This window comes from Bactrocera oleae, chromosome 4 (assembly GCF_042242935.1).
Source record: "Bactrocera oleae isolate idBacOlea1 chromosome 4, idBacOlea1, whole genome shotgun sequence".
Classification (NCBI taxonomy): Eukaryota; Metazoa; Arthropoda; class Insecta; order Diptera; family Tephritidae; genus Bactrocera; species Bactrocera oleae.
In genome coordinates, this window is record NC_091538.1 from 12,032,891 (window position 1) to 12,060,640 (window position 27,750).

The window sequence follows — 27,750 nt, forward strand, 5'->3', positions numbered from 1 at the left end:
GTGTTGGGTATATTTACTGTTATTTGAAAACTTGTTTTCTGTTTTATAAACGTATTTTTTATTCCAAATATATAACGAAAGTACAAAATATGGCTGCCAATGTACCAAGAATTAACGCATACGCGTACACAATTTGTAGAGCTTATTAGTATAAGGAAGAGTTGTATAAATCTTAAGAAAGAAGCAGTTATAAAAGATCACAATACAATACTTATTGTTGTTGAAAATATTAACGACGACGACTCTGAACAATTATTGGTATTTAAATAATAAAATAATAAGGTGTTCAAATAATCACATCAATAATTTAAAAATTACGAACGAAAATTAGCATATCAAAGTTATACTTACACTATAAACAAGCTATAGATAGATAGTTTTCAGATTGCATAGGCCGCAAACACTTACAATTAGAGAATTTTTTTTTTAATATTTAAAGTTGCAAGTAGAATTATCTATTCCATTATCGAGGTGTTCAGTAAATGTTCTTGTGTTGCGTTCGGGCTGTTACCAGATATCTCCGTCAATTGATCTAGTATTTCTATAGAACAAAAAATTGAAATGCAATAATTTGTGTTAATTGCGTACTTTTCTTACCCGAAATTTGCAAACTGGCCGAATTTTGCAAATAAAAATTACAAATTTTCTGTGTCTCTGCAGATTTTTGACGCTTAAACATCACTGTACGTAAACTTTCTTCTGTCAAACAGTAAACAGATAAATAATTATTTATGTGGAAAAAAGCATTTATGATAAAAGTACCCACTCCGACGCATACTGCTGCCAGCGCTACTACTGCGACACTGCCTGAACTGATTTTGCGCGCCATCGTTTAATTTTGTATTTGATAGCACTTTATCGTTTTGAAATATTGAACATTTAGAATAGTTACCACGCATGGAATCGCTTACCGCACGCCTACGTGGCGTAAATACATCGGTTTCATTGCGATACAATATGCTGCAAATGCTCGGTTCTATACTATCTAGTATATACTGCGATGCATTCAAGTCAATTGTTGTTTGTATATCAGTAGCAGTGCTTTGTATAACAGTAAGATTCTCTTCAACTTTTTTGTCTGACACATTTTCGGTTGGCTCAAGCGCATCAACGAAACGGCGCAAAATAGCACGCAGTATTTTAAAACGTTTCATTATACGCACGTGATCCACCTGATCGGCACATACTAAAATGGCCCGACATTCATTTAACATCAATTTGTATTTTTGAAAAAGTTCTAGTGCATTATTTTTAAGTTTTGGAGAGTGTAGCAGTTCTTTTTTGTTGGCAGGATATTGAAAATATTGCAAGAGAAATTCGCCCATTTGTGCCAAATCTTCCAAATTCGATTTGTTAAATTGCTTTTCCGTGTCAGCAAGGCATGAGTGAAACAATTCGTAAAAACATCTAGTGATCGGCTGTGCATCGACAATTTCATATAAAACTGTTTTGAACTTATTAATTTCTTCATAAAAATGCTGCTCCAGTATTTCAGTATGCATATCGGTGCCGTTATATGCTTGCAATGAGGGTATAATACATGAATCTAGTGCTTCCAGCGATGCCATACAACTGCGCACCAATGTCTTTACTGTAATTTAAAATGAGTATTGTATATAAATTACCTGACCTAAAGAAAAAAGTTTACATTTGGGCTTCAAGGCGTCGCTAGCAGCAAAGAGTCCAATTTGTGATAATCTATCTAGATTTACATCAAAATCTGCTATGAATTCATCTAACTCGGTGTCGTCTGCTCTGTTTTGGCGCATCTTAGCGCGCAGTTTATCCAATGAAAACTTTTCTAAATCTGCGAAACAAAGGAATATTAAACGCAAAACGGTGCCATCAATGTACTGATGCAATTGCGTTAATGAGGCTCCCAGTGCGATTGCTTTTATTCTGCGATGCCAATTATTAGTTCGTATGAGTTTCAAATTGCTTTGACATTCCTGTTGAAATCCAGTGCATTCTCGCAACACCTAAAGGCATAAATCAGTAAGTTAATTGTTCTTTTCATTATAATAACAATGTTTTACCTTTTGACATAATGCGCTGATTGCTGTTTTATCCTCAATCAATGCGACATTTGCTAGCGCAAGTGCATGACTGATCATTAAACGCACGGCCTGGTAAACTTCTTTACTGGAGTCTAGTGCCTAATTTTATGTGAAATTTATATGAAAAATTAATCGATTTATTTGATTTTCAAAATATACTTACCATTTATTGTACAAAATCAAAATCTTCTCATTATTGATAGTAAATAAAAACTTACATCTTCAAGTTGGTTTAGTTCATCGGTATCAATATTCTCATCTTCCTGGTAAGTATTGTACTCTTTTAAGTGATCCATTGCAATATCTAACAAGGTAATAAATCCATAACCAGACATTAACTGTTTAGCTGATTTATTCTCAGGATTGCATAAATTACTAAAACTTTTTTCTAATTTGTCGAAGCACAACATTATGCGATCAATAAAATGTTTCCGAGAACTCTGTTTGGGATTAGATAATTGCAATTAAACGTTTTTCTGCATACTTTACACATACTGGTATTGCATTACGAGCAGTATCCTCCGCTCGTATAATTCGTTCCAGATATTTTGTACACAAGCATACTTGAGCCAAGCAAAGAAAAATGTTATCCATCATTTCATTTCCCTCATGATCTTCTTCCTTCATTTCACTGGCGATAAATTTGTGCAGGTGGTTGGCAAATAAATAAAAATCACCACAGAAATTCTGCAAATGTAATTACTATTATACCTAATCAAACATTTGCATTAGTATCTTACATTTAACCACTCTATGCGGGTTTTCATATCGCTGGAACCTAAATATATTTTTTCTCGACATTTCGTTAATTGAGTTCTCAGCACATGTAGTTTTACCGATGTCATAATTAAAATTTTAATTGTAAAATATTTTGCTGATACAATTAAAATTTTTCAATGTTCCGTTGACTATTCAAAATTGAATTTGTTTCTTATCTTCTTCCCATAATAAACCAGTCACAATTGCATAAAGTTTTCTACAGTTCACAAATTCCCATTGCCATATACATAAACGAGTATTTTGAAAATCTTCATTTCTTTTATATGTGAGATGCAGCAAATATTTCCAATAGTTTGAATTAAAAATGTTCGAAAATTTACATTGGCCTATCTTATCTTATTTTTCTATGATTAGCTAATTGTTTGATGCATTGTGAATAATACATAGAATGTTTTCGCCCTATTGACGTTTCTGATTTTGTCTTTTGGCATTGACAATCAACTTTTCGCTCATTTTCGCCGTCATTCGACGTTTTTCTTTCGGTAATGTCATAAAGAATATTTTTATTTTTTGATTGGCACAGGAGTTATTTCAATAGCAGCATTTTCGAAATCTACTCAAAATTGTTATTTAATTGAATTATTTGCTAATATATAAACAAAGGCAGCAATCATAATAGTGCAAATTAAAGTGAAAAGTGTAGTACAAGTGGTCATATTGATCGTTTAAGAAACAAGACCTTTTACAAGTGTGTGTTCAACATAGTGAAGTGGAAAAATGAGTTCAACTGCTAGCCGCAAGGAAAATGAAAGGACCAAATTAATACAAGAAAAATGCCAAACTCTGTTGACTCAGATGCTTCGCGATGAGGACAATAAATATTGCGTCGATTGCGATGCAAAAGGTAAGAGATATTAATGAAAAAATATAGATGTGGCACTGGGGGGTGGAGAAATTGTCATTTCATACTGGGATACCAACACACAAATCATTAAATCTACAGTAATCATTAAAATATGCCAATCCTTAAATTTTGCTCCCAGTGTAAGGTGTGTGCAGTCGATAACATTAGTGTCAGTAATATTGACAATGTTTTATTTTAATACAAACTTATTTGGCAGCAATGCAATGAGAGACCATTTTTAATGAATATAAAATTATTCATAAGATACGTGACGACCAAATTTAGAGCTATTTCAAATTAAGATTGAACAATCCAACGCTTGAAGTACAAAAAGTTATATTCCATAGTTGCAATGTGCGAACCACTTACGTTTCCTAATACCGCTGGCAATGATATCAATATCGTTGTCGGATTAAAGTTGACAGGTTACGTGTCTATGAGTGTAACATGAAATTTGATGTGTTAATTTTTCTCGTCTATAAATTCCTTATCATACTTTGGAAAAGAGCAAAATTGATATTAAAACACCCTAAAATCAATTTCTGCCATCAAAATTTTTAAAAATCATTTTTCATTATCAGTTGAAAATTGCTAAAAATCAATATAAACCAGAAAGGTAATTTTGTTTTTTTAATTTTAACGTAATATGTTCACTAGTTTTTTGCACTGATAAGTTATCTCTTAAGGTATTTATCTTTTGAAGTATTTGCTTTGAAGTACAGATCCTTTTTGCCTTACTTGCAACCAACATTTAATTAAAATTACTTTACTATTCATATATAATTTGGTTATGAGTCACAGTTTAAATATCTATTTGTTCAACAAATGTAAAGATCACATGGGAATATGAGCGCGAGAGAATAGAGTAGCATTTTGATAAAGCATCTCTTACAACTTTCATTAAAAAATCGATGCACTAACCACGCAGACATTTTGTTGTTGCCAAGCAGTGTTAAACTGATAAGCAATTTCTACTGTTTACGTTTTGTGATATACATATAAAGCCATACATTTGCATTATTGCTAACAATTATTTACTCAAAACTAATTTCGACATTTTTAGGTCCACGCTGGGCATCATGGAATCTTGGGGTATTCTTGTGCATACGCTGCGCAGGTATACATCGTAATCTTGGCGTACACATATCACGTGTTAAATCGGTTAACCTAGACACTTGGACACCAGAGCAAGTGATTTCATTGCAACAGATGGGCAATTCGCGTGCGCGTGCCGTGTATGAAGCACAGCTGCCAGATGGTTTTCGACGGCCTCAGACCGATACAGCGTTGGAGTCTTTTATACGCGCTAAATATGAACATAAAAAATATTTAGCACGTGAATGGGTGCCACCATCGCCGCCTAAAGTAGACTGGGCGAAGGAAATCGATGAAGAATTAGAGCGACAGAAACGTAAGAAAAAAGCAGCTCAAGCTTGCACTTCAATGGGATTGAGCGTGATGAGTGCCATTGGTGGCGGAGGTGATAAGAAAAGTAGTACATCTTTAGCATCAGTATCTAAATCAACGCCACTACCAGCACCGTTGCCAAAACCGAAGGCCGGACAAGCTGGAAGTGGCTGTAGCCCTAAAACTCAGCGTATTACAGCAAATTCCAACGTTGGCGAAGGCAATCAGAGTAGCGATTTGCTGGGTCTGTCCTCACCCACAAAACCCGTCCAGAATAGTATGGGTAATAGTACAGGACAAGATTTGCAAAACGACAGCTTCACCGGTTTTCTTAGTGCAGTACCATCCGCAGCGTCACAAACAGATCAAAATAAAGCAGCGGAATTGAATGGACAAAATGCCACACAAAATTCGCTTGCAAAAGATGAGGAAGACTTCTTCAATCAGGGATCTCTGAGTGGTGGCGAAAAAGATAAATCAGGGAAGCTTACTAAAGATAGTATATTAGCATTGTACGGTACAGCAACAACCAGCAATGTAGCCTCCCACAATCCGCACAGCGGCCAATTGCCTTTTAACCAACCGCAACCGATGTTTGCTGCAACTGGGGCCTATTCGGGTGGCATGGCTCCTGGTTATATGAGCGGTGGAGGTGCACCACATCCTCAGCAACATCAATTCATGACACCGCCAAATTCCACCAGCATGTATAATGCTCCCGTTATGACGGCTCCTACGGCATTCACCACACCCGGAATGCATTTGGGTGGCGCTGGTGCAACTGGTGGTTTTGGTGCACAGTTTCCGGGAACGACTAGTACTGGCGTGTACACACAGCAACATATGTCCAGCCTAGGAAATATGATGACTAACAATGGACAACCAGTTAGCAATTTAAATCTAATGCACGCAAATCAAAATCTACTGAGCGGAATGTCTATGATGGGCATGGGCGCAACTACGACGGGAATGATGCAACAGCCACCAATGAGTATGAGTATGCCCTTGGGAAATATGCAGATGTCAAGTGCGTTTCAAGCCGCACCAACTGCTGGGCCCGGTGCTACGTCCACCAATACACACGGTCTAAACCAGCAATTCAGCAACTTAAATATCGGTAATGTGTGGCAGTGAGCGGACGGTGATTTGCGGGTTGGTAATCTATAACGCCTGCGTGGTATGTCGTCAAAACTCAACTTGCCTTGTTCAATATTTCGCAATCGTAAACGCCGTCAACGGTGTGTTGTCGTCTTAAGTGTACATCAAAAAGAGGGAAATATGCTTAGTAATTATATTTTTCAAAATACTTAAAATATATATTTAATATTCCTTTAATGATTCGATAAACAAATCAGTATAGATATGGAAAATGTGTTTTCTAAAATTTGCCACAATTTAACATGCTTATTAATTTCCAAAGTCGTTTTTTAAAATAACGCATTAAATTTCCTAACTTGCATGTAACAAGAAAATACGACGGAATTAAAAATTTTTTGTCTAGAATAGAAAACCACGTATATTATTAATTTTCAACAATATTATTATTTTTTTTTTCAATTTATGTCCAGTTCATCATAGTACTCGAAATTAATTATTATTTGGTTCCTAAGCATGTATCAAACGTCAATGTCTAATGGATGCAGTACTTAACGTACCACACAGTATAAATCTTTGAACCATGAATGTATAAAATAAACGTCAGCCGTCTGTCGTAAATATTACAAATTTTAATATACCGCTAAAGTACGCGTGCAAGAGTATGAGGGTAACTATTATTAAACTTTTTAAATGCAATATATAAATACTTTATTTTTACATACCGTATAATGATTTACTATATTTTATTAACATTCGGCTGTCAGTTCTATGGCTTAACAATCCTCGATCAGCTGTATTACTTAAATCGAAATATTGAAAACTAAGATGATGTGAAAAATATGCTTGAATATGTATATATATTAAAGCTAAGATCAGTATGTATGTATGATGTGGAGGATGTTTCCTTCCAAAGCTAAATCGAAATTTGATTGTAGACCGCAACTTATATGATACTTTTAATACAAATTCAATTTCCACATTTCTTTAAATACACCACCATAATTGTAAGTTTATTACGATGTTTAATTGAAACTATGAATATCAATAAAAACAAAAAATAGAAAAAAACCAGTCTTTACAGTTCGTAATATTGAAATATTTAAAGTAATAATTAAGCTTGGTTTAAATGAGTATGCTGTTTGTTATCTATCTTGACGTCAATAGAAGAAACTGGAGAAGCCCGCAAGGTTAAAGCCGTGCTTGAAACACTTGAAAGTGAAGAAGCCTTTTCAGAACACAATCTGGATCCGTTCTTCTTAACAGTTTTATTTCAAACCTTTACAATCGAAAATTTTCAACGCTACGCTGAGTATAGAAAGTATCATTCGAACAAAAAATGCCCTGCAAATTGCCAATTGTTACCTTTTTATTGGAATTTGATGCGAAAAGAGACAATAGCTAAATTTTATATGCCATATTTGGAAGACAAGAGGATTTATTAAAAAAAGCTTACGATATCTACTCCTAACAGTATGAACTTTTAATATTTATTACAATTTGTTTGTTTTCTTTCCTTCAATGTAAATAAATGTGAATTTTCACATCATTGTGAATAGGTCGATACAAACAGCTGATCAAAATATATATATGTATACAAAGGTAGTACTGCGCAATGTCGGTTAAATAATTAAAACGAATGTCGTGTCCAAATTGGTGAAGAAAAACAAAGCGAACAAAATATACATAACAAATATAACAAATAGAAACCTTTATTAATGAATTTGTTTTCAAATTTAAACAATAATTGAAAATGGCATCCGTAGATAAGGAAAACGACATAAAAAATGAAAAGAAGTGCGAGGACAGCACCACACCTCCAGTTGGCGCAGAAGCCCAACAGTTAGATGCTGAAAAGGAGAAACTAGTCACATCTGCACCAACAGCAGAAAGTGATATTGGACATGAAATTACTACCAAGGAAGCATATTTTGCTAGTCTAAACGAATGGGTTTGTATTGCGCTTTTAAAGTATGACATGGTTGTGTATTGTTTTGATACAATTTTGTTTCAGGTGAAACATGCTAATATCTCGCAAAATGCCATGGCTCTTTTCCCTTTGTATTTAATACATAGCTATCCACAAGTGTTTCAAAACCTGATCAATAATCCTTTGTCTGGTTTGGGCGGTACAATACCACCCATTAATACACAAGCGGTGCCAGCTAATACTCCGAATTTAAACGCGGCCGATGCCAACGCTATTGGTGAACGTGGACGCGTTTTATTTCAGTATCGCATATTAAGTGATCAACTACAAAGTGAACTTATTCATCGTACAGGTGGTTACGAGTATGTTATTGCACCCTTCTGGAAGCGTGTGGTTGCTGAAATCATCGATATGGTTATATTACTGTTGCTGAAGATTGTAGTCACCTTTACAATTATGAATTTATTTGATTTGGATTTGGGTTTTGATCTCGACAAGGAAGTATTGCGAAAAGCCATTGAAGATGATGATTACGTTAATTTTTTGGCTGTTTCTATGGACTTTCTAGCTTTTTCTTCAGATCTTCTAATGCTTGAGCTATTAACCAAAATAATAGTTTGTTTCTACGAGGCCATATGGACAGCAGCGTATAACGGTGCTACGCCAGGCAAAGCGGCCATGAAAATACGCATACAATATGTAGAGGCAATTTATCCTTTACCACTACCAGCTGATATGCAACCACAGCCACCACCATTTGCAAGACAGCTTCAGGGTTTTCAAGCCCAACGTATACCAATCAGTGCACTTATATTTCCAAATGAGGTGCCAACATTCCAACGAGCTTTCATGCGTGCCGTATCAAAGAATTTAATAATGACCCTATTTTTTCCAATGTGTTTTATAATGATTTTCTTTAAAAATAATCGTACAGCTTATGATATAGCAACTAAAACGATTGTTGTTGAGGCGAATCCAAACCCTACGCTTCGACATCCACCACCACAATAGGATACTATATAAAATCTAAATATGGGAAAATGTTTGGTTACTTTCGTTTTTTGTTATTTTTTATTTATTGTTCTTTAAACTTTTTTATGAATTTCCATATCTGAAATTTATTAACAATTTATGAAAATAAATATTTCAACGCATAAAACGTATTAACAACCTGCTTAGCATGTTGTCGTTAAAAGGAAACTTTAATTTTTTAACGTTTGTATCATGGTTTACTTCACATTCACGTTCTTCAGCGTTTGTGCAACAACATTTCCTTTGCCAGGCACATGGAGCGACGAACCTTTATAACAGGCCACCAAGTCGTCATTCGTTCTTAAATCAGGTGCACAAGTTTCAAATATTTTTTTCTTAGGATTAAGTTGAGCATCTGGTTGGCGAGTGTAACCCTCACAATGCACCAAGTCACCAGGTACTGCACCTGAAGGGGGGCTGAGGACTTCCACTTTATCTGGTGTTGAAGCACACATGACCATCGCTTCGGAAGTTACACCGCGCATTTTGGCTGGTTTCAAATTACATAGCACAACCACTAGACGGTTTTGCATCTCTTCTAAGGGTACAAATTTAACCAAACCAGATACTACGGTTCGTGGTTGGGATTCTCCACAGTCGATCTTTTCCAAATATAAACTGTCTGCATCGGGATGACGACCAACTTCAATTATTTTGCCTACACGCATATCGAGGCGACCGACATCTACTGAAAGTTCCGCGGGGGCATTTGTATTTGTGTTTGCATTAGTCTTTTCCTTTTTCGGTTTCTTTTCCTTCGCTTGCTTTTTATCGGATGACTCAACTTCTGGAGCTTTAGCTAGATCACTTTTAAGATTTACTTCAATAGTGGTGCTTGGCACTTCAGTGGAAAAACTACGCGTATTAGGTAATGCAATTTGCTTCTTTCCATGACTGAGTTCTAGTGCTATGAGTTGCTGCTGCGCAATCTCAACTTGTTGCTTTAACAAAGCGTTTTCTTTGCTCAATTGTTGTTTTTTATGCGCAAGAAGCTCTCCTCGCATGACGCCCAACTAAAACATATATAAGCATATAAAACCTAAGTTATATACCATATTTCTTCACGGATTCGTACCTCTGCTGAGATGGACGAAATGATTTGCGCATTGCGTTTGTTGTTGGCAATAATCTCCTCCATTGCAGGCATTTTTAATAGCTGAGTTTTAAGATGCAAAGACGTGGTTGTGATTCTACCAGCTCCAAGTCCAAAAATGCGGTATAATGACATGGCTAAGTTAAGCTATTGTGAATGAGAGTTTACGACCATATGATCGGAAGCGGTGAAAATTTATAAATATATATTTATGTATGTATATATACTCTTTATTTTTACTATTTACTTTTTTCAATGTTATTTGAAAAGTTTATTGGGATTAAATGTCTTTTTACTTTCCTTAAGAAAATATAGGAGAGTTCATTAGAAATTGTTCAGACTTGGCAGCCCATGTATATCTCTTATGAAATATTTTTATTTTGGGAGAAAGCTTCACTTTTAACATGCTTTTTAATGATAAAACATTATTTATGGGAATTCTGGTAAAAATGTTAAATTATCCCTGATCTCAACATGTGTGCTAAATAGTTTCTCGACTGTTCTCTAAGTTATCGAATCTGGCAACACGAAACAGCTCTGAAATTTGGGTCAAGTTCAGTGTTGCCAGTGGTGAAAATTTATCTTTAAAATTAAGATTTTTTTATAAAAAAATTTATAATCAAAGTTTTAATGTGAAGATATTTAACCAAAATCAAAATTGCATGCAAAAACTATTTATATCTTGATAATCGGTAATATTTGAAGATTTCTCTTCTTAAATTTGTTAGATTTTTGGACACCCTCCTTATATTTGCTCAACAAAACATTCTTTTAAATACTTTTCAGATTTCTTAATATAGAATACTTGGTCCTATACTTGATTTGCTATATATAGGTACATTATATTCATTCTATATCATACTTTTAATATGCTTAGTTTTGGACCATTTTTACTCAATTTGGTCCACTTTATGAGCCAGAAAAAAAGTTCAACGGCAACCATGATTGTATCCTACGAGATACGGGAATGAGTGTGAGAGCGTAATGAGAGAATTTTGTATCATGCAATTGTTATCATTGTTGTTGGACCGTCAACTTTTAAAGCAGGGATAAAGTTTAAAGAACATTGTGAAATTCTTCCAGAGTAACTCTTAATTAGTTTGTTTGAGTTTTATCTCTTGTTAGAGTTCAGTTTTTTCGTGTATTATTCAAGAGTTACAGCCAAGTAATAAAATAAAGTAGTGCAAAATAACTAAAACTTCAGTGATAAAAATTGTATTGAGTATCCGATGAGTGTTCAACCATTTAAGTAACAAAGGATAAAGAAAACAAAAAGTAAGGTCAATTCAACTTCGATGATTAATCACCTTTTATTGGAGTGAAAAGTGTATAAAAAAACTTCGCCAACTGCATCGTAGCTGCAAGTGTTTCAAGAGTCACCTGTGTTTTTGTTTTTTTGTAATGTCTATTCCTTTTAGTGTTCTATATATACATACATACGAACGCATACAGAATAGTGCATTCACTTTGTTTACAGTGCAAAACAACGAAACGCTAATACATCAACGCGTCTACAAAAATATGTAAATATGAATTAAACACTGCCACTTCGTCACAATTTTTTTTGTTTCCTACCCACACCAGAGGCATTTGAAATAAGGTCATTCAACCTAATATTTTACAATATATTACTACTCTCTTTATTTAATAAGCAATTTGCGTGTTTGTTGTTATGAGGTTGCGTTCATTAGCAAAATTCATTAAATAACCGGTTTAAATTCTTTGCCTATTAAGGTAGCCTCAGTATAAGAATATAACTTTTATAAAAAAAAAACATAGCGTAAATGTGCTAGTGAGCGAACAAGTACATATTTTTTAAATTTTAATTAAAATATAATATGTGAAACTTGGAATCATTCTATTCACACTGCCTTGTAACTCCAAGAATTTTGACGTAAAATATATGTAGAAACATATCATTTGTATTTGAAAAAGATCTCAAACTCGCGCAGCAGTTAATGACAATTTTTAAACTAACTTGGAGGTTTTGAAGTCACCAGTTATCTTTTTTTCATAACAAGGTCATTGTTAACAATTAAAAAAAAATTACTTGGAATAATAGTGATTCAATTAAAAAGCAGTATATTGCATAAATTCCCACAACAACCAGTTCTTCGTTACCGGAATTGACCCTGATTTTATTCGGCCAAGGGCTGTTATTTCGGCGATCTAACCCTGTTTGGATCGGTAAGTGTTAGTTTAAGTTTGTCGTCATCCAAACTCCACCTCGGTTAGGTGCAATACATGCAATGGATGAAGCCATCTTAAGACCTGCTCAGGCCTTAAGACCCATAGGGAGTGGACCACAAGTTACGTGGCCCCATGCTGCCAACGTAATACTGCGATAGCAGCCTTAACGGCTGTGCAATCTGCGCCATGTTCGCGCACTGCGCCGCCACTCCAGTCGAGTGGCTAAGAAAGGACCTCTACGGCCCAAAGGAGCTCTAGGCAGAATGACTCCCAGTCTGACCAACCTCGAGAAAGCTCCCGACTTTATTTCTGTGGACAATCGCACCTTCATTAACTTTAATAAAGCTAACTGGGTTGGCTTCACAGAATTTACTGAGAGCACCTTCAACGCACTACCCATTCCTACGGACGTAATCGTTGGCGAGCGTCAATTCCGCAAGGTGATCGCTGCTGCTACTGGTGGGTTCGTACCGGCTGGAAGAATCGCGGAACTCCGTCCTAATTTCCCAGCCGAAGCAGCTGTATTAGCAAACGAGCGCGACACCTTGCGCCATGCCGATCCCCGAATAAGGGATCTCAATTTAGAGATTCGGCAAATGGTAAATCAACATAAGCGGACAAAAAGGATAGAGCACCTGAAGTCCTGCAATCTCTTTTGACAATCACACAACGCTACTTAAGGACCTAGAGCAATCAACGCTTCCTCCAGGGCTGAAGCGGTGGACCATGAACTACCTGAGCGGTCGGCATTCAGCCGTACTGTTTCGAGGTAAAAACTCCAAACTTAGAAGAATTAAACAGGGGGTTCCACAGGGCGGTGTTCTCTCCCCACTACTGTTTAATTTCTACATTTCGAAACTCCTCCCACCAGCGGGAATTTCCAAGACCTCGTATGCTGATGACTGCACGGTATCGACGTCGCGCAATGGAATCGATGGCATGTGCTCAAACGTAAACGGCTACCTTTCCGACCTTTCTCGCTTCTTCTTTGCAAGGAGTCTGACACTCTCCCCCACCAAATCCACAGCGACCATCTTCAAAAATTGGACAAAGGAATACAGACAGGAAGGACCTGAACTTTTCAGTCGATGGCACAAAAATTTCGACAGTTAATAACCCTAAAATTTTAGGCGTATCATTGGACAGTCTGTGCTCCTTCACTCCTCACACGACCGCGATAACTGCCAAAGTACAGAGCCGCAACAAAATCCTCAAATCGCTTGCCGGAAGGTCTTGGGGAAAAAACAGAAATGTTGTTGGCAACATACAAGGCAATCGGCGGGCATCACTATGCATCACCAATATGGTCGCCTGGATGTAGTGCAACGCAGACGAAGAAGCTTCAGACTTGTCAGAACACTGCACTCCGGACTATCACGGGATGCCTCTTGATGTCCCCAATAGAACACCTGCACAGTGAGGCCCTTATGCTTCCGGTTAAGGAACATAACGAGCTCCTCTCCAAGCAGTTTCTGCTGGGGTGTTTTCGTAGAAAACGTCGACGACATCAGACAGTACACCGACCGGACTTCGGACGCAACGAACTACAGACAAGCACTGATCGCCATTCACAGTGGAACCATTAACACCTTCATCGACTCCCTCTCAGTGAATGGCGTACTAGGAGTCAAACCACCACCCATAGCAGACGTAAAGCTCGAGTTGCTTTGCGAAACCAGAGTGACCCTCGCGCAACTTCGTTCTGGTTATTGTAGCAGGTTTAACTCCTACTTATCCAGAATACACCCCGACATTCCAAACATATGTCCTGCGTGCAATGAGGCTCCGCATGATACTAACCACATCTTTGCATGCCCAATAAATCCCTCTCATCTAACACCCTTTTTCCTATGGTCCGACCCCGTCGAAAGTGCCCGTTTTTTGGGCCTCCCGTTAGATGACCTCGACGACAACCAAACTATCACTTACCATCCAAGCGGGGACTAGATACCGTTACAACAACAACATTAATCACAACGTAGTTGAGCTACCTGAAGTGTTTTACGCTTTAATTACTTAAATTAGATTGTCAATTAGTTTTAAATATAGGCGTTATTTGAAATAGAAAGTTAGTCTATGTAGAATTAAGTGACAAAAACCTAATTTACAAACAATTCGTTGATAAGAATTAGGGCTGTTTCCTCAATAATGGTTTTGGTTAGGCGCTTAATCAGGCATTGAGCAAACGGCACTTAATCTTTTCATAATATCAAGTACATACATACATATATATCATAACAGGGGTAGGCACAAAATTAAGTTTGCCACGATGGTGTTAAAACCCAAAACGAAACGTTGGAGAACTTATAAAATACATAGACTCTCACATGTTCTGAGTTGCACAGGTTTCAAAGTTTTACGTAGTGAGCGAGATAACAGCTGAGCGGGAAAACGATCAGTCGTTTTTCATAAAACTGCACGTACACCTGCATTCAAAAAAAAAAACAGTCCTCTATGCAACTGACGTGCTTCTACAATATCGGTTCAACTCAAAGTTTGGCACTAGAGCAAGTAGTTGAAGCATTCATTAGTAAAATAGTTGCGAAACAGGCGAGTCATATCGGTATAAATGTATTCATATATTGGATAAGGGACAACATAGGTAGTAAGTTGTAAAAATAGCTAAAATATTTTATATTGAACAAGAGTTTGAGAAATTAACATGAAATTTAATCGTGGAAAACTTATCGTAGCGAGTTGCACCATGTGAACGCAACATATAGGATCAAAAAGGAAGCTGGACAGACAAACCTGTAGGCATTTCTATTAATACTAATTATTATGTTTCTTTCATTTCATTATATAAATTCAATTTCAATACAGATTTAGTTTAAAAATTCCAAAACAAAAAAATTCAATTCATCATGGCTAAATATTTATTTTTTCTTACTTTAATACAGAATAGTAAAAATTGCAACTAACCTTTTAGCATATTTTCAGCAAACATCATGACCACATGCAGTTCTTTCAATGATGAAGTTACACTTGGCGACCATTATGCGTTGGACATTATTAAGGGACATTTTCTGCGAGACTTTGATGTGAGAGACGTCTTGGCAAGTTTGCAAGACATCTTTAGCAAACCCGAACAACAATATATAAACGCGGTGAGTGTTCCATTCGAAAGTGCTTTAAATAATTTTTATTAATAAATTAATTTTTCATTGTAGCACCTTCAATACGATAACGAGTGTACGCAAAATGTCATCACCGATAGTCAAGATGTGCTCGGTGTGGAGAAAGCTTCACGCCTATTTGCTGTGTTGCGCAATAAGGGTTATGAACAAATACACAAATTTATGGAAGCTTTGAGTAGTGATTATTTATGGCTCGTGAGTCATTTCGACAATGTGAATAAAGTGGATTATACTGATTATGTGGATTTAGTACACTCTCTGCATTCAAAAGTTAGCCTTAAGTATGACGATTATAATGTACATCGTTCAATGCCGGTAAGACATTTTTTTCGCTTAATTAATTAATATAATTTTTTCAGGCAACTAGACGGATATAGGGCCTGGGGTACTATTTAACGATCCAAAAGGGTTAGATCGCCGAAATAACAGCCATTGAACGGTTAAAATCCGGGTCAATTTTGGTAACGTATATAAGGTTGTTGTGGTAATAGTAACCTAACCCTATTTGGATCTGTAAGTAGCACAAACGACAAGCGTAAAACGAACACTTACGATGGGAAAAAACGACGACAAAGTCAGTCTGCAATTAGCAGTTGACTAAAAGGGTAATTCTTACTTCTTGTCCAACTATAATATATTTCCCACTCAACCTGAAATAATATAAATTTTGATGCATTCACTTGCACGTGCACATATTCAGTCGGGCATAGATCGAAAATATTCATATGACAGCCAATCTCATCACATCCCGGCGTAAGAGTCATCTAAGCATTGGTCAGACACGCTGCCTGCTTTTCTTTTATAGAGCCAGCTGACAGCTAGCTTCTCGTGAGGTCAAGTCATGACTTAAATCACATCACGTCGATTCGCAAGAGACACCTAAGCCAGAGAACATACAAGCAGAGATTTTTTGATCGCTAAGGAACCTGCACCTTCTCGTTATTATACGTTCTCTCGTTTTACTATCTGCAATGTGTGTGATAAGTTTAATATGGTGAATTTAGGTGTGGTGAGTTCATGTGTGTATAGAGTCAAGATGTTTACAGTTGTTTGTTTCATTAAAACTGGTGAGTTTAGGTGTGGTGAATTGTTCACTTCTAGTGTGGGGAGTTAAATATGATAAAAAAACGCGATTTTCTTTAATTTCGAAATCACAAAGTACAAAAATTCCTACCGTTATGTTGTCTGCAATATGTATGATAAGTTAGATATGATGAATTTGGATGTGGTGTGTTCATGTATAATTAGATATTATGAGTTAAGATTTATTTATATGTTAAATTAAATATGTTGAGTTTAGATAAGTGTGATAAGTAATGTGATGAATTAGTAATGGTTAGTGAGATTTTAAAAATACTTTTAAAGTGCTAATCTTCTTTTATCACTAAATCTATATGTTTGAATGTATACTGATATTCACCACTGCCTTTATCTTTGTTCTTGTCTATTATTATATCATTTTAGTTTCGAAAACTACGCAATGCTTTACTTACCATGCCAATGCAAGGTCGTGTGATATTAGTTAGTGACTTCGGTTATGGTAAAAAATGGCTCGCAGTCGACGTTTTTACTGATTTTGACGTTGCCAAAGCAATGAATTTTCAAATTCACTGGATCGATATGGGCGAGTGCACTAGCGCATTGGATGATTTACGTATGTTACGTTACCTAAAACTTTTGCTAACTCAATCAACACGTTCCCCTTCACCGGCCGGTTATGGTTCATTAGAACGTCCGGATCAAAATACAAATACATTTAAAAATTCAATAGAAGAAAATAAACATCTAGTAAGTCAAGAGCTTAAAAAGAATGCGAATAAAAAGTGCCTTGTCGTATTGGTGAATGTACGAAATACGCATGCGTTGGAGGTCTTCGACTTGCCATGCAAATTACTTGTGCTTACACGCAGTAAGAAGGTTAGCGATGCGTTTGCGAAAAAACGTAGCACAACAATACGTTTGACATACGGTCTGACACGCGCAGAGTTTTATATGCTCTTTGAGAAGTATTTAGGTCAAAAGAATTTGTTGGAAGAATTTATGTATTCGATTTATGCGCATAGTAATGAACATCCTTACTTGCTCAGCTTGATCGGGCAGAGCTTACGACAAAATTTAGCTAATTGGCAGGATTGGATCGATAAATTGCGGGAATCAACGTGAGTGTAAAAAATTTCTTTTGGTTTTAATATAATAGGAAAAGTGTAAATATAAATATATATTAGACTGTAAGGTCTAAATTTTGTTTAAAGACTTTAAATTTTTTATTTGAACACCAGATTTGTTGATGATAAATTCAATGCAGCAATTGAAAAGAGCTTGGACAGCTTAGAACCGGAGTTGAGAAGAACATTCACTATAACATTCAGTTGCTTTCCGCATGCCATCTATGTGCCACAAAAGGTAAGATAATATAAAAATACATATACCCAAAACATTATATTTGTTATTTTTTACTTTACCACATTCCAGTTGATCGCTGCGCTCTGGCCTGCGGATAAGTGTGAGAAAGACTTGGAGAAGTTATATCGACATGGTTTTCTGGAAAAGTTTATTTCACCACATGATGAGATCTGCTATAAGCAACTCTTTGTCTATGGCAAAACAAAGCGCAACAATGAAGTGACGGCGGCTGATATAATGGATATGCATAAAAAGCTACTTAATTATTATCAGTACGTTGTGCTTAATTTTTATTTTGTTTTAAAAATAATTTGTTCATAAAAATTATTATTATTTTTTTTTAACTTTAGTCTAGTTGAAGATTTAGCGACGCGCAGCGAAGTATTGCCATTTGAGCGTGATATACACGACTTCTACTTTTTCTCTTGTATCGGTTATCATCTTAATAAGTCTGGACTCACTGGCTATTTTCGTCAGCTCTATTTGGATTTTGGTTTTCTCGAGCAAAAAATACGCAAAGTCGACTTGTTGAGCACCATTGCCGATCTAGAAACTTATGAGCAGTATATTGGTTAGTTCAATGCTAATATTTATGAAACATATTAAACTAATTACTAGATTCATTATTTATACGCAGCTCCTGATTTGGAGGCACGCAAAATATTTCGTGCGTTACTCAAATTTTTACCCAATATCGAAAAGACATTGCAGGAATCAAGCAACACTACACTTTTGCAATGCGCATTCATGGAGGATGGTTTGGTGGGCATTGAGGCGCGCGTACAAGCGGCCGCTTTTCCAAATTTTGCTTGGTTTGAACATCAGTAAGAAGTTTGCTTTACAGCGGTTTCCATAACAATATTTATATACTCTTTATACACAGCGGCTGTATTCATCAACGTCAGAATATTGTACCACTACCAAGTACACCGAAAAAAGTCTTACTACTCGATCAAGAACGTGCTTTAATTGCTTTATATGAAAGTTCAGCAATCTTGCTAATCAACATAAATTTTGATTGGAATACATATTCAGTGAAACTTAAGGATCCGATGCGAGGAAAATCCAACGTGGTTGATATACGTTTTTTCCGCGACAAGAATTCATGTATTTTATTAGCATTGTATGATAATGGCAATATGAATGTTTGGTGTCTACCGGGTGATTGCAGTATGTATCGACGCAGGGTGAGTATATAGTGTAATTTTTATTTTTTTTTTGTATGTTTTTTACATAATTTCTTTTTATGTTTAACATATGCAAGTTGTTCACGTGTATTTTTACATGATATAACATAACGTAATTTAACATAGATAAACTTAATTTAACTTTACGTAGCATAACTTAACATAACATAACGCAATTTAACATAACTTGATATAGCATAACTTAACTTAACATAACTTAACCTAAGATAACGTAACTTAACATAACTTAACTTAACATAACTTGACGTAACATAACATAATATAACGCAACTTAACATAACTTTACATAGCATGACTTAACATAATATGACGTAATTTAACATAAATTTACCTAGCAGAACTTAATATAACATAACTTAACTTAACATAACTTAACTTAACATAGCTTAACGTAATATTATATAATATAACGCAACTTAATATAACTTTACGTAGCATAACTTAACATAACATAACGTAACTTAACATTACTCTACATAACATATATTTAATATAACATAACTTAACTTTACATAACTGAACATAGCTTAACGTATCATAACATAATATAATGCAACTTAACATAACTTTAGGTAGCGTAACTTAACATAATGTAATGTAATTTAATACAACTTTACATAGCATAACTTAAAATATCTTTACATAGCATAACTTAATATAACTTAACATAACTTAACGTAACAACTTTGCATAACATAATTTAACATAAATTAACGTAACAAACGTAACTTAACATAACTAACTTAACGTAGCATAATATAACATAACGTAAATTACGTAACTTAATTTAAAATAACGTACCCGAACAAAGTACAATATAACATAATCCATTATTATATTCTTATTATTCCTAATAGTCTCATTCATTTGCGCGTCCAGCTGAAAAAGAAATTGAATGTCGGAATTTTATACCAATTGATTACTTGCTTAAACCGATATCCGCTTTCGATTTTTCCTACGGTGTTAACACTAATCCGTCCAATTTATATTTGGCTTATGAAACCGGTGAAATTAGATTTATCGAGTGGAATAGCGAAAATAAAACCTTCCAGCCAGCACCATATGAGTCTTTGAAAACCGGCATGATCGATATATGTATGCTACGTATCGCCTTCAATCGTAATTATATAGTGTGCAACAAAGTGGGTGACATATGCATTTTCGATGTGTTGGACTACTCCCATCCGCGTGGCATCGAATCGTTTAAACATTTAATCGAAACAATCGAATTAAGCCGCAATAAGTTGCTGCTAATTTGTCGCCGTTGTATTGTACAGTTTAACAGCAGATCTATAAATGAAACCGGCGCGACAAACTACCTGCTGCAAGAGCGTGATCTAGCAGCCAATGATGCGGATAATGCCATCAATTGCGCCAAACTATTGCACATCAATGGACATAAGCATATACTTTTGGGTACCAAGAAGGGTCTCATAATGTTTGACATCGAAACGCGTACAAAAGTGTTGACGACAAATGTTAACGAGAATATCACTTGTGTTGATATACAGCTATTGGATGTGGTTAAGAACAAATACATAGTGGCGTGTGGCTCCAACGCGCATAAGTTCTTGAATTTGTTTGCGTTGCGCACCGATGCCGACGGCAGACCTCTGCTCAGCTGGTCAGGTGGTGCAAAAACATTAGGGTCGAAGCACGCTAACTTGGACTTGCAGATGCCACCATATGTGTCGCTGAAGGGCGGCAAATTATATACGGTGCAATATGAGTGTGATGCAGCGACGCTGCTGGCGGTCGATTCTCTGAATCAGGTTATTTGAAATATCAAAAATTGTCTTTATTAATTTTGTAATTTTATCTTATTTTCATATATTTTTCAGTTACATAAAATTGATGCTAGCGGTAGTACGCGTGTATACGCAACAGCGCCAGACATTATCACTGCTATTACACAGTATGGCAAAAAGTCGTTTGTTGGTTGCGCGAATGGTGCGCTTGTCGATTTGAATTTGTATGCAACTGCGCCAGCAGCTATGCAAACGTTGTTTAATGAGCAGCCGATTGAGTTTTTACAGTTGCTCAATGAACATACACTGATTGCCAAGAGTGACAATGAGCTTGTAGTTTTTACAAATTTGAATTATGGTGTATGTAAGCGTTTTCCAATGCTCTCCAATAAAGTGGTGCGTTGTTTTCGTAGAACAACTGGACAAATACTTATAGTTTTTACAAGTCGTGCATTTTGGGTATGTGAAAATAATATATGTATTATACATAAAGTTGTTTTCATTGAATTTTTTTTTTTTTTTTTTTACAGATTTTGGACGAGTGTGCCAATTTAATATACAATTACATTCCGAAAACACCTGGTAGTATTGGTGGTTGCGATTTCCAGAATAACCAACTTTTTACTGTAACTGAAAACTATAAAATCGAAGTGAGTAAACGAAGTAGATAACAGTACGAGTTTAATAAATTTATACACTTAATTTTCAAAACCTTAAACTTTAAAATACATATGTTATTAAAAATTTTAAACTTCAATATATATTTTTCGAAAATTTCAACTTTAATACTTATTTTTCGAAATTTCTAACTTCAATACATATTTTTCGAAATTTCAAACTAATTTAATATTTCGAAATTTCTAACTTTAATTTAATTTATTTAATACTTATATATCGAAATTTTAAACTTCTATGCTTATTTTTCGAAGCTTTAAACTTTATCATATATATTCTTCGAAATTGTGAACCTTAATACTTATTTGTCGCAATTTTAAACTTCTATACTTATTTTTCGAAATTTTTAACTATAATATGTATTTTTCGAAATTTCAAACTTTATTGTATATTTTTCGAAATTTTTACATTCAATACTTTTTTTCGAAATTTTAAACTTTAATATGTATTTTTCGGAATCTTAAAATTTATTATATATTTTTTGAAATTTTAAATTTCAATATGTACTTATTTTTTGAAATTGTAAACTTTAATATGCATTTTTCGAAATTTCATACTTTTTTATATAATTTTAGAAAATTTAAACTTTAATATATGTATATGTTTCGAAATTTTAAACTTCAATATATGTTTTCAAAATTTTTAACTTAACTACTTATTATTCGAAATTTTAAACTTTATTATATATTTTTCGAAGTTTTTACCTTTTAATAAGTATTATTCGAAATATTTAATTTTAATCTATATTTTTCGAAATCTTAAACTTTATTATATATTTTTCGAATTTTCAAATTTTAATATGTGTATATTTTATGAAAATATATATATTTTTAAATACTTAAATTTTCCGAATTTTCAAATTTCAATATACAAGTATGTACATATGTATGTATAACTTTCCAAACTTCAAACTTTGATATTTATTTTTAAAAATTTTAAATTTCAATACATATTTTTCAAAATTTCAAACTTTAATATATATATTTCGAAATATTAAATTTTAATCTATATTTTTCGAAATTTAAAACGTCATTATTTTTCGAAAATTCGACCCTTAGTACATATACATACATATATACATATATGTACCATATATTTGTATTAAGTATGCGGTTTAAGCCATCAGTCATGGCTAATCTTTATAATATTATATATTTTCTTACACTATCTACTATTTTCCATGTGTATATATGCCTTGTTATAAACATCTATCTGCATTTCAGCTATTATTTCCTTTTATTATGATGCATGACCGATGAAACTATCTGTTCTAAACCTATTCTATGACGTATGTCAGCGTTTGGATTCTTTGGTGCAAGCTCTATCCACACTTTTGGTACCCTTTAACTAAATTTACAGACTTTGACAGGTGCAGCCTTAGCGGCATAGTATGATTTTTAACTCAATGTGTCATAACGGTTATGTCAAAACATTTCTAATCAGTGTAACCATATTTAATAACTATGCACGCTCCTGCCTAAGTTGCTAACTCAACTGTTATAAGTTTATATGCACCCAAGTTACTAACAAAATGGTGTTAAGCAAGTTATGTCAAATACTAATATAGATTATTTGAGAATAGGCTTGTCAAGTTTTAAATGAGTCGATATATCTGTTTCTTATCGAGATACGTAAACGTCTAAAAGTAGGAACTTTATGGATTTCATTGTTGGTTGGATCTACGGATTGGAATGTTTGCGAATTTATATCGCTATCACGTCCTTAGTATAAATTGTTAAATAGTACTAGCTGTTTTCGATTCGCAATTTCTCTGCTCGCTATCCATGCGCGTTGCTCTCTTGTCAAAAAGTAAGTAAACTCCAACTAATAAATATACAGCTGTGTTTACAAAAATAGCAGTGCGAGAAATGCAATCAAGTAATGTTATTTTTTTTGAAGTTCCGTTACGATTATTCCAACGTCTACGCATTGTTGTTGTAGAATGGAATGTGTATAAGGAAGAAACTAAAAAACCCCGTTAGATTTGCGAGATTTAAGCAAATGAACAACTCTTTTTGCTAGAAGCACCAGTCTTTGGCTGTTCATTAAAATAGCAGTGCGTATCTAGATAAGCCAAAAAAATTTTTTTAAGACGTTTAATTGATAAAAAGTAAGTGGTTTTGTGTTAGTGACTATTATTAAGATTAGAAAACACTAAAATAAATTTATATTTTTTAACTTAGTGGGCAGGGGCAAACATTGTACTCCTGAAAAAAGAAATATTATAGTGCAACTAAGAAACCTGGGAAAAACATATAAAGACATCCAAGAAATATGTGGATGTTCTGCTAAAATGGTTCATAATGCTTTAAACTTTAAAGAAATGCCCGAAAATCGTGGTATCCAACGTAAAACAACACCTCATGAGGCGTTGTGCTATGCGATATAGCAGGGCGCAGCCTTTTGCATCGTCCAGCAAGATAAAAAATGACTTAAGCTTGAATGTTAGTGACATTACTATTCGGCGACGTCTTAAAGAACAAAATCTTAAAGCGCGCCATCCACGAAAAGTTCCACTGTTAGTCACCAGACATGTCAAAGCACGTTTGGAGTTCGCCAAAAGTCACCTTAATTGGCCCATTACAAAGTGGCGAAATATTTTATGGAGTGACGAAAGTAAAATTGTGTTATTTGGTTAAAAGGGCTCCAGACAATATGTCAGACTTCCACCTAACACAGAGTACGATCCTCCTGAAGGCAGTTAAACACGGCGGATTGAGTATTATGGTATGGGCATGTTTTTCTTACGGTGGAGTGGGCCCTATATTCATGATTGATGGGATCATGGATCGATCTGTATATGTTAACATATTATAAATTGTTATGTTTCCTTATGCCAATTGGGAAATGCCACTAAAATGGGCGTTTTAACAAGATAACGACCCAACATACAAGCAAACTGGTCAAAAGCTGGATGGCATCAAAGCGGATCGATCTTATGTCATGGCCTGCGCAGTCTCCGGATTTAAATCCAATTGAAAACCTATGGGGTGATGTTAAACGATATGTTGCAAATGCAAATCCAACATCTCGATCACAGCATTGGGAGGTTGTTCAAAAATCATGGGAGCGGATCCCTGTCAAGCGCTGCCAGGACTTGGTGGATTCTATGCCTCGCAGTTGTCAGGCCATAATAAAAAATAATGGGTTCACGACTAAGTACTAACCCAAGCAAACAAATTAAAATAGTTTTTTGGAGTTCAAAAATGTTTTTTTCAACTAATTCCACTGTTTTCATTACTCACTGCTATTTTTATGAACAGCTGTAAACAGCACTTTTTTGTTTAAATTAATAATGTAAAAAAAATTAACAACATTTTGAATAATAAATTGATTTGTTTTTGTTTAAAATAATCACAAAGTTAAAACAAAATTAAATTTGTGAACATTCATTTACTTTTTGATATATAAAATTAAGTTTAAAGTTGGACTGCTATTTTCATGAACACAGCTGTATATATATATATATGTTATACTTACAAGATCGTTAATACTTTTGATATCAATGAGTTTGGCTAAGTTACTAATACTTGAATAATAAATGTGTGCGCGTTGTTAAAATGGACCAGACCGGGTCAAATTTCATCAGCTTAATTTAAGTTCTTCTAAGTAGTTCACTTCCTTAGGGCACTTCAGTGGCCATTTCTGCGATATTACGTTCCCTATATAGACCAATATAATAGTTTAAGTATAATAAGCTTAGTATAGTAATTGTTACTAACAGCGTAAATAATTTGTATGTGCTGGCCACTTTGCGAATTTTATGTTGAAACGGTTTTACAAAAAACACACACACTCTACATAACGGTTCTTATATGTAAAAACTTTCTGTCATCAAAATTCTACAGTGTTTCCAACATCAATTACTCAATTATTACTTTTTTTTTGTTTATTTAAAGGTTTTCGATCTTGCCGAGTCGCTTGGTCCCAAACAGCCGAACATGAGCTACAACGTCGGTGATATGTTCGGCGGCGCACGAGTCAGTTGTGTAGCGGTGTCGCGAAAAGCCAATTTAATCGCTGTTGCATGCTATAAAATGGACTACAATGGAGAGAATGACATAAGCATACATGTATGTAGCCACAAGACTATATTATTTGAAAATTTTTCAACCTAATCTAATCTAACCTAACACTTAACCATCTGTAGATTTACGATTGCCAACTACACGCCAAACGCATCGATTTACTCTACACCCTTAAAGGTCACAATCTGCGCATCAATAGTATGCGTTTCTCACCCAACGCCTGTGTGCTAGTCAGTTGTGCTGAGCAGTTATGCTGGTGGAGCATGCACATGGCGGCTTGTAAGCTGAACAATGCTATGGCAGACACAACAACAAATCGACGTAGCGGTCGTACACGTTTTCCCTCCGACAGTGAAGACGAGGAAGCGCTGGAAGAGCACTTAACCGCCGGTAAACTTGCAAGAATTTTGGAAGATGTTTCATTGCTAGCGCGTAATGATACACGGCCGCCAACAGATGTCACACCTGTCGATGATGTTGTTGATTTCACAATGGCGGCCGGCGCTGTTGATGCTGTTTGGAAGACCAAGTGTGGACCAACAAGCAATTGTGAATTGTTGGCTTGTATCAAATTTAATGGCAGTGAGGCGCAACAGTTTTTCGCCAATGAAGCGTTCACGAAATTCCAGACAATCGACAATGGTGGCAGTTACTATGTGTTAACATTGCATGATTTCAACGCGCCAATGGAAACGAGAACTGACGAAGAAACTTCATATATTGATGCAGCTGTTGATGTAGTCACCTGACCGCCTGACAGTCGCATTTGTACGCCTAGCGGGCGTACGAAAAAGTGTACTGTTTCGAAGTGTACGCCTGTGATTGAGACTGCAGCGTTTCGCTACCAATTTATATACTTTTTAATTTATTTTTGTATATTTCACTGCGATCTCTTTGCATGTGATTTTTAACGGTAAGGCAAGTCAAAGGCACAAACCCAAAAAAAAAAAACAAAGAAATGTTAGAAATTTTTTCATGCTTATATTGAATGCCAATAGTTATTGTATAAGTATTAAAGTTTTATATGTACAACTAACCAACTTCACGTGACAATTATGAAGTAACTATATTGTTAGTTTATATACTACAAACAAATGGCAACTTCGACGTGCAACAAATTGGTGCCAAATAGTTTTTTTTTTTATACAGTGTGCCTGCTAATTTAAGTGTATCAACAATGAAAGACACTCTGAAAGTTCACTCACTTAACAGTTGAGTTTAGATTTAATTTTTATATGTTAAAAAATAACGTATTCCAAAAATGTCAAACCAATTATTCTTACCATAAGACTCAATATATATATTATTGACATAATTTGTATATATATTTTGTGTAGGTATATAATTTTCTAATAGCTAAGAGTAGCGCATTTATTTTGTAGCAATAACTGCCACAATAAAGCATTTATGGTATGTTCGTTTTTGGTAGTAATACCAAAGACCTAAGCAATCATTATATGTATGTGAAATGGAGATTTAAATGAGTAAAATTCGTTAAAAAATTTTAAAACAACTAAGTAGATTTTAGCGAAAATAGGTATATTGATTTTTTATAAAATTTTGTGCAAAAGCTTAAAGTGGTATTCTGGTCTAGACGCCGAAATTTTAGGCATTATTCGAACTAAGCTAAAAAAATGAAAAACATTTTTACTTAATTTGTTATTGACATTTAATGAATATTAAAGAATATAAAAAAATTAAAAATAAAAATATTAGAAATCGTCGAATTACAAGACGGTAGAGTGGGGTCTACAAAAAAAGGCAGTTGGTTCTTTTTGATATGATTTCAACCCTTGTAGTGATCTAAAACAAATTGAAAAAACTCTTGATTAGTAAAGATGTCGCCATCGGATTGACCTTTTCAAAAATTCACAAAATGGCGTCAACTTAAACCAAAAAAAATTTCACTTCCTTTTTTGACCTTTTCGAATTTTTTAAAAATATTTAAAAATAAAATTTTTCAAAATCCAAAGCAGATGCGATAGAGGAATGTATAATAAAGATTATTTTTAATAAATAATACAATTTATGCCCCTTCACTTAAGTCGACTTAAGCTATTTCAATATATTACGACATATGTAATCACGTAGATCATGAATCATGCTCTTGAATGCGTGCGAGT

The 27,750-nt window shown here is 34.7% G+C and overlaps 5 protein-coding genes across 13 annotated transcripts; 3 read left to right on the forward strand and 2 right to left on the reverse strand.

Moving 5' to 3' along the window:
• Positions 1 to 34: 34 nt before the first annotated feature.
• On the reverse strand, positions 35 to 3,047 carry Spt (Spitting Image). Of its 2 annotated transcripts, none has more exons than XR_004979083.2 (8): positions 2,798 to 3,047; positions 2,553 to 2,744; positions 2,276 to 2,497; positions 2,037 to 2,156; positions 1,649 to 1,979; positions 763 to 1,591; positions 598 to 699; positions 35 to 541 (listed from the first exon to the last, which is right to left on the reverse strand). XR_004979083.2 is itself a non-coding variant. In XM_014230188.3 (8 exons), exons 1-8 carry the CDS (start codon positions 2,900 to 2,902, stop codon positions 456 to 458), a joined length of 1,983 nt encoding a protein of 660 aa, XP_014085663.3. In that variant the 5' UTR covers positions 2,903 to 3,037; the 3' UTR covers positions 35 to 455. The 2 variants fall into 2 exon arrangements, 1 of the variants encoding a protein (XP_014085663.3); XM_014230188.3 differs by having other exon boundaries at positions 767 to 1,591; positions 2,798 to 3,037.
• A 255-nt stretch (positions 3,048 to 3,302) lies between these two features.
• On the forward strand, positions 3,303 to 7,254 carry LOC106614486 (stromal membrane-associated protein 1). 2 transcript variants are annotated; one of them, XM_014230269.3, is made up of 2 exons: positions 3,303 to 3,681; positions 4,745 to 7,254. In XM_014230269.3, exons 1-2 carry the CDS (start codon positions 3,555 to 3,557, stop codon positions 6,220 to 6,222), a joined length of 1,605 nt encoding a protein of 534 aa, XP_014085744.1. In that variant the 5' UTR covers positions 3,303 to 3,554; the 3' UTR covers positions 6,223 to 7,254. The 2 variants fall into 2 exon arrangements, with proteins under 2 accessions (XP_014085744.1, XP_069964113.1); XM_070108012.1 differs by lacking the exon at positions 3,303 to 3,681 and adding an exon at positions 4,172 to 4,297.
• A 513-nt stretch (positions 7,255 to 7,767) lies between these two features.
• On the forward strand, positions 7,768 to 9,313 carry LOC106614489 (protein FAM8A1). Its single transcript, XM_014230272.3, has 2 exons — positions 7,768 to 8,134; positions 8,198 to 9,313. The coding sequence occupies exons 1-2, from the start codon at positions 7,937 to 7,939 to the stop codon at positions 9,122 to 9,124; spliced, it is 1,125 nt and encodes a 374-aa protein (XP_014085747.3). The 5' UTR covers positions 7,768 to 7,936; the 3' UTR covers positions 9,125 to 9,313.
• AIMP1 (aaRS-interacting multifunctional protein 1) lies at positions 9,166 to 10,373 on the reverse strand. Its single transcript, XM_014230273.3, has 2 exons — positions 10,221 to 10,373; positions 9,166 to 10,158 (listed from the first exon to the last, which is right to left on the reverse strand). Exons 1-2 carry the CDS (start codon positions 10,371 to 10,373, stop codon positions 9,343 to 9,345), a joined length of 969 nt encoding a protein of 322 aa, XP_014085748.1. The 3' UTR covers positions 9,166 to 9,342.
• An 869-nt stretch (positions 10,374 to 11,242) lies between these two features.
• Positions 11,243 to 26,586, forward strand: Dark (Death-associated APAF1-related killer). 7 transcript variants are annotated; one of them, XR_011396281.1, is made up of 14 exons: positions 11,243 to 11,513; positions 15,369 to 15,535; positions 15,599 to 15,880; positions 17,030 to 17,724; positions 17,845 to 17,968; positions 18,038 to 18,240; positions 18,319 to 18,539; positions 18,606 to 18,792; positions 18,852 to 19,155; positions 20,034 to 20,948; positions 21,018 to 21,383; positions 21,455 to 21,574; positions 22,823 to 22,968; positions 25,499 to 25,636. XR_011396281.1 is itself a non-coding variant. In XM_036375165.2 (14 exons), the coding sequence occupies exons 2-14, from the start codon at positions 15,377 to 15,379 to the stop codon at positions 26,374 to 26,376; spliced, it is 4,377 nt and encodes a 1,458-aa protein (XP_036231058.2). In that variant the 5' UTR covers positions 11,245 to 11,513; positions 15,358 to 15,376; the 3' UTR covers positions 26,377 to 26,586. The 7 variants fall into 7 exon arrangements, 5 of the variants coding, with proteins under 5 accessions (XP_036231058.2, XP_036231056.2, XP_036231057.2 ...); XR_011396282.1 differs by having other exon boundaries at positions 22,823 to 22,935; positions 25,499 to 25,630; XM_036375165.2 differs by lacking the exon at positions 22,823 to 22,968 and adding an exon at positions 25,750 to 26,586 and having other exon boundaries at positions 11,245 to 11,513; positions 15,358 to 15,535; positions 25,499 to 25,672.
• The last annotated feature ends 1,164 nt before the right edge of the window (positions 26,587 to 27,750 follow it).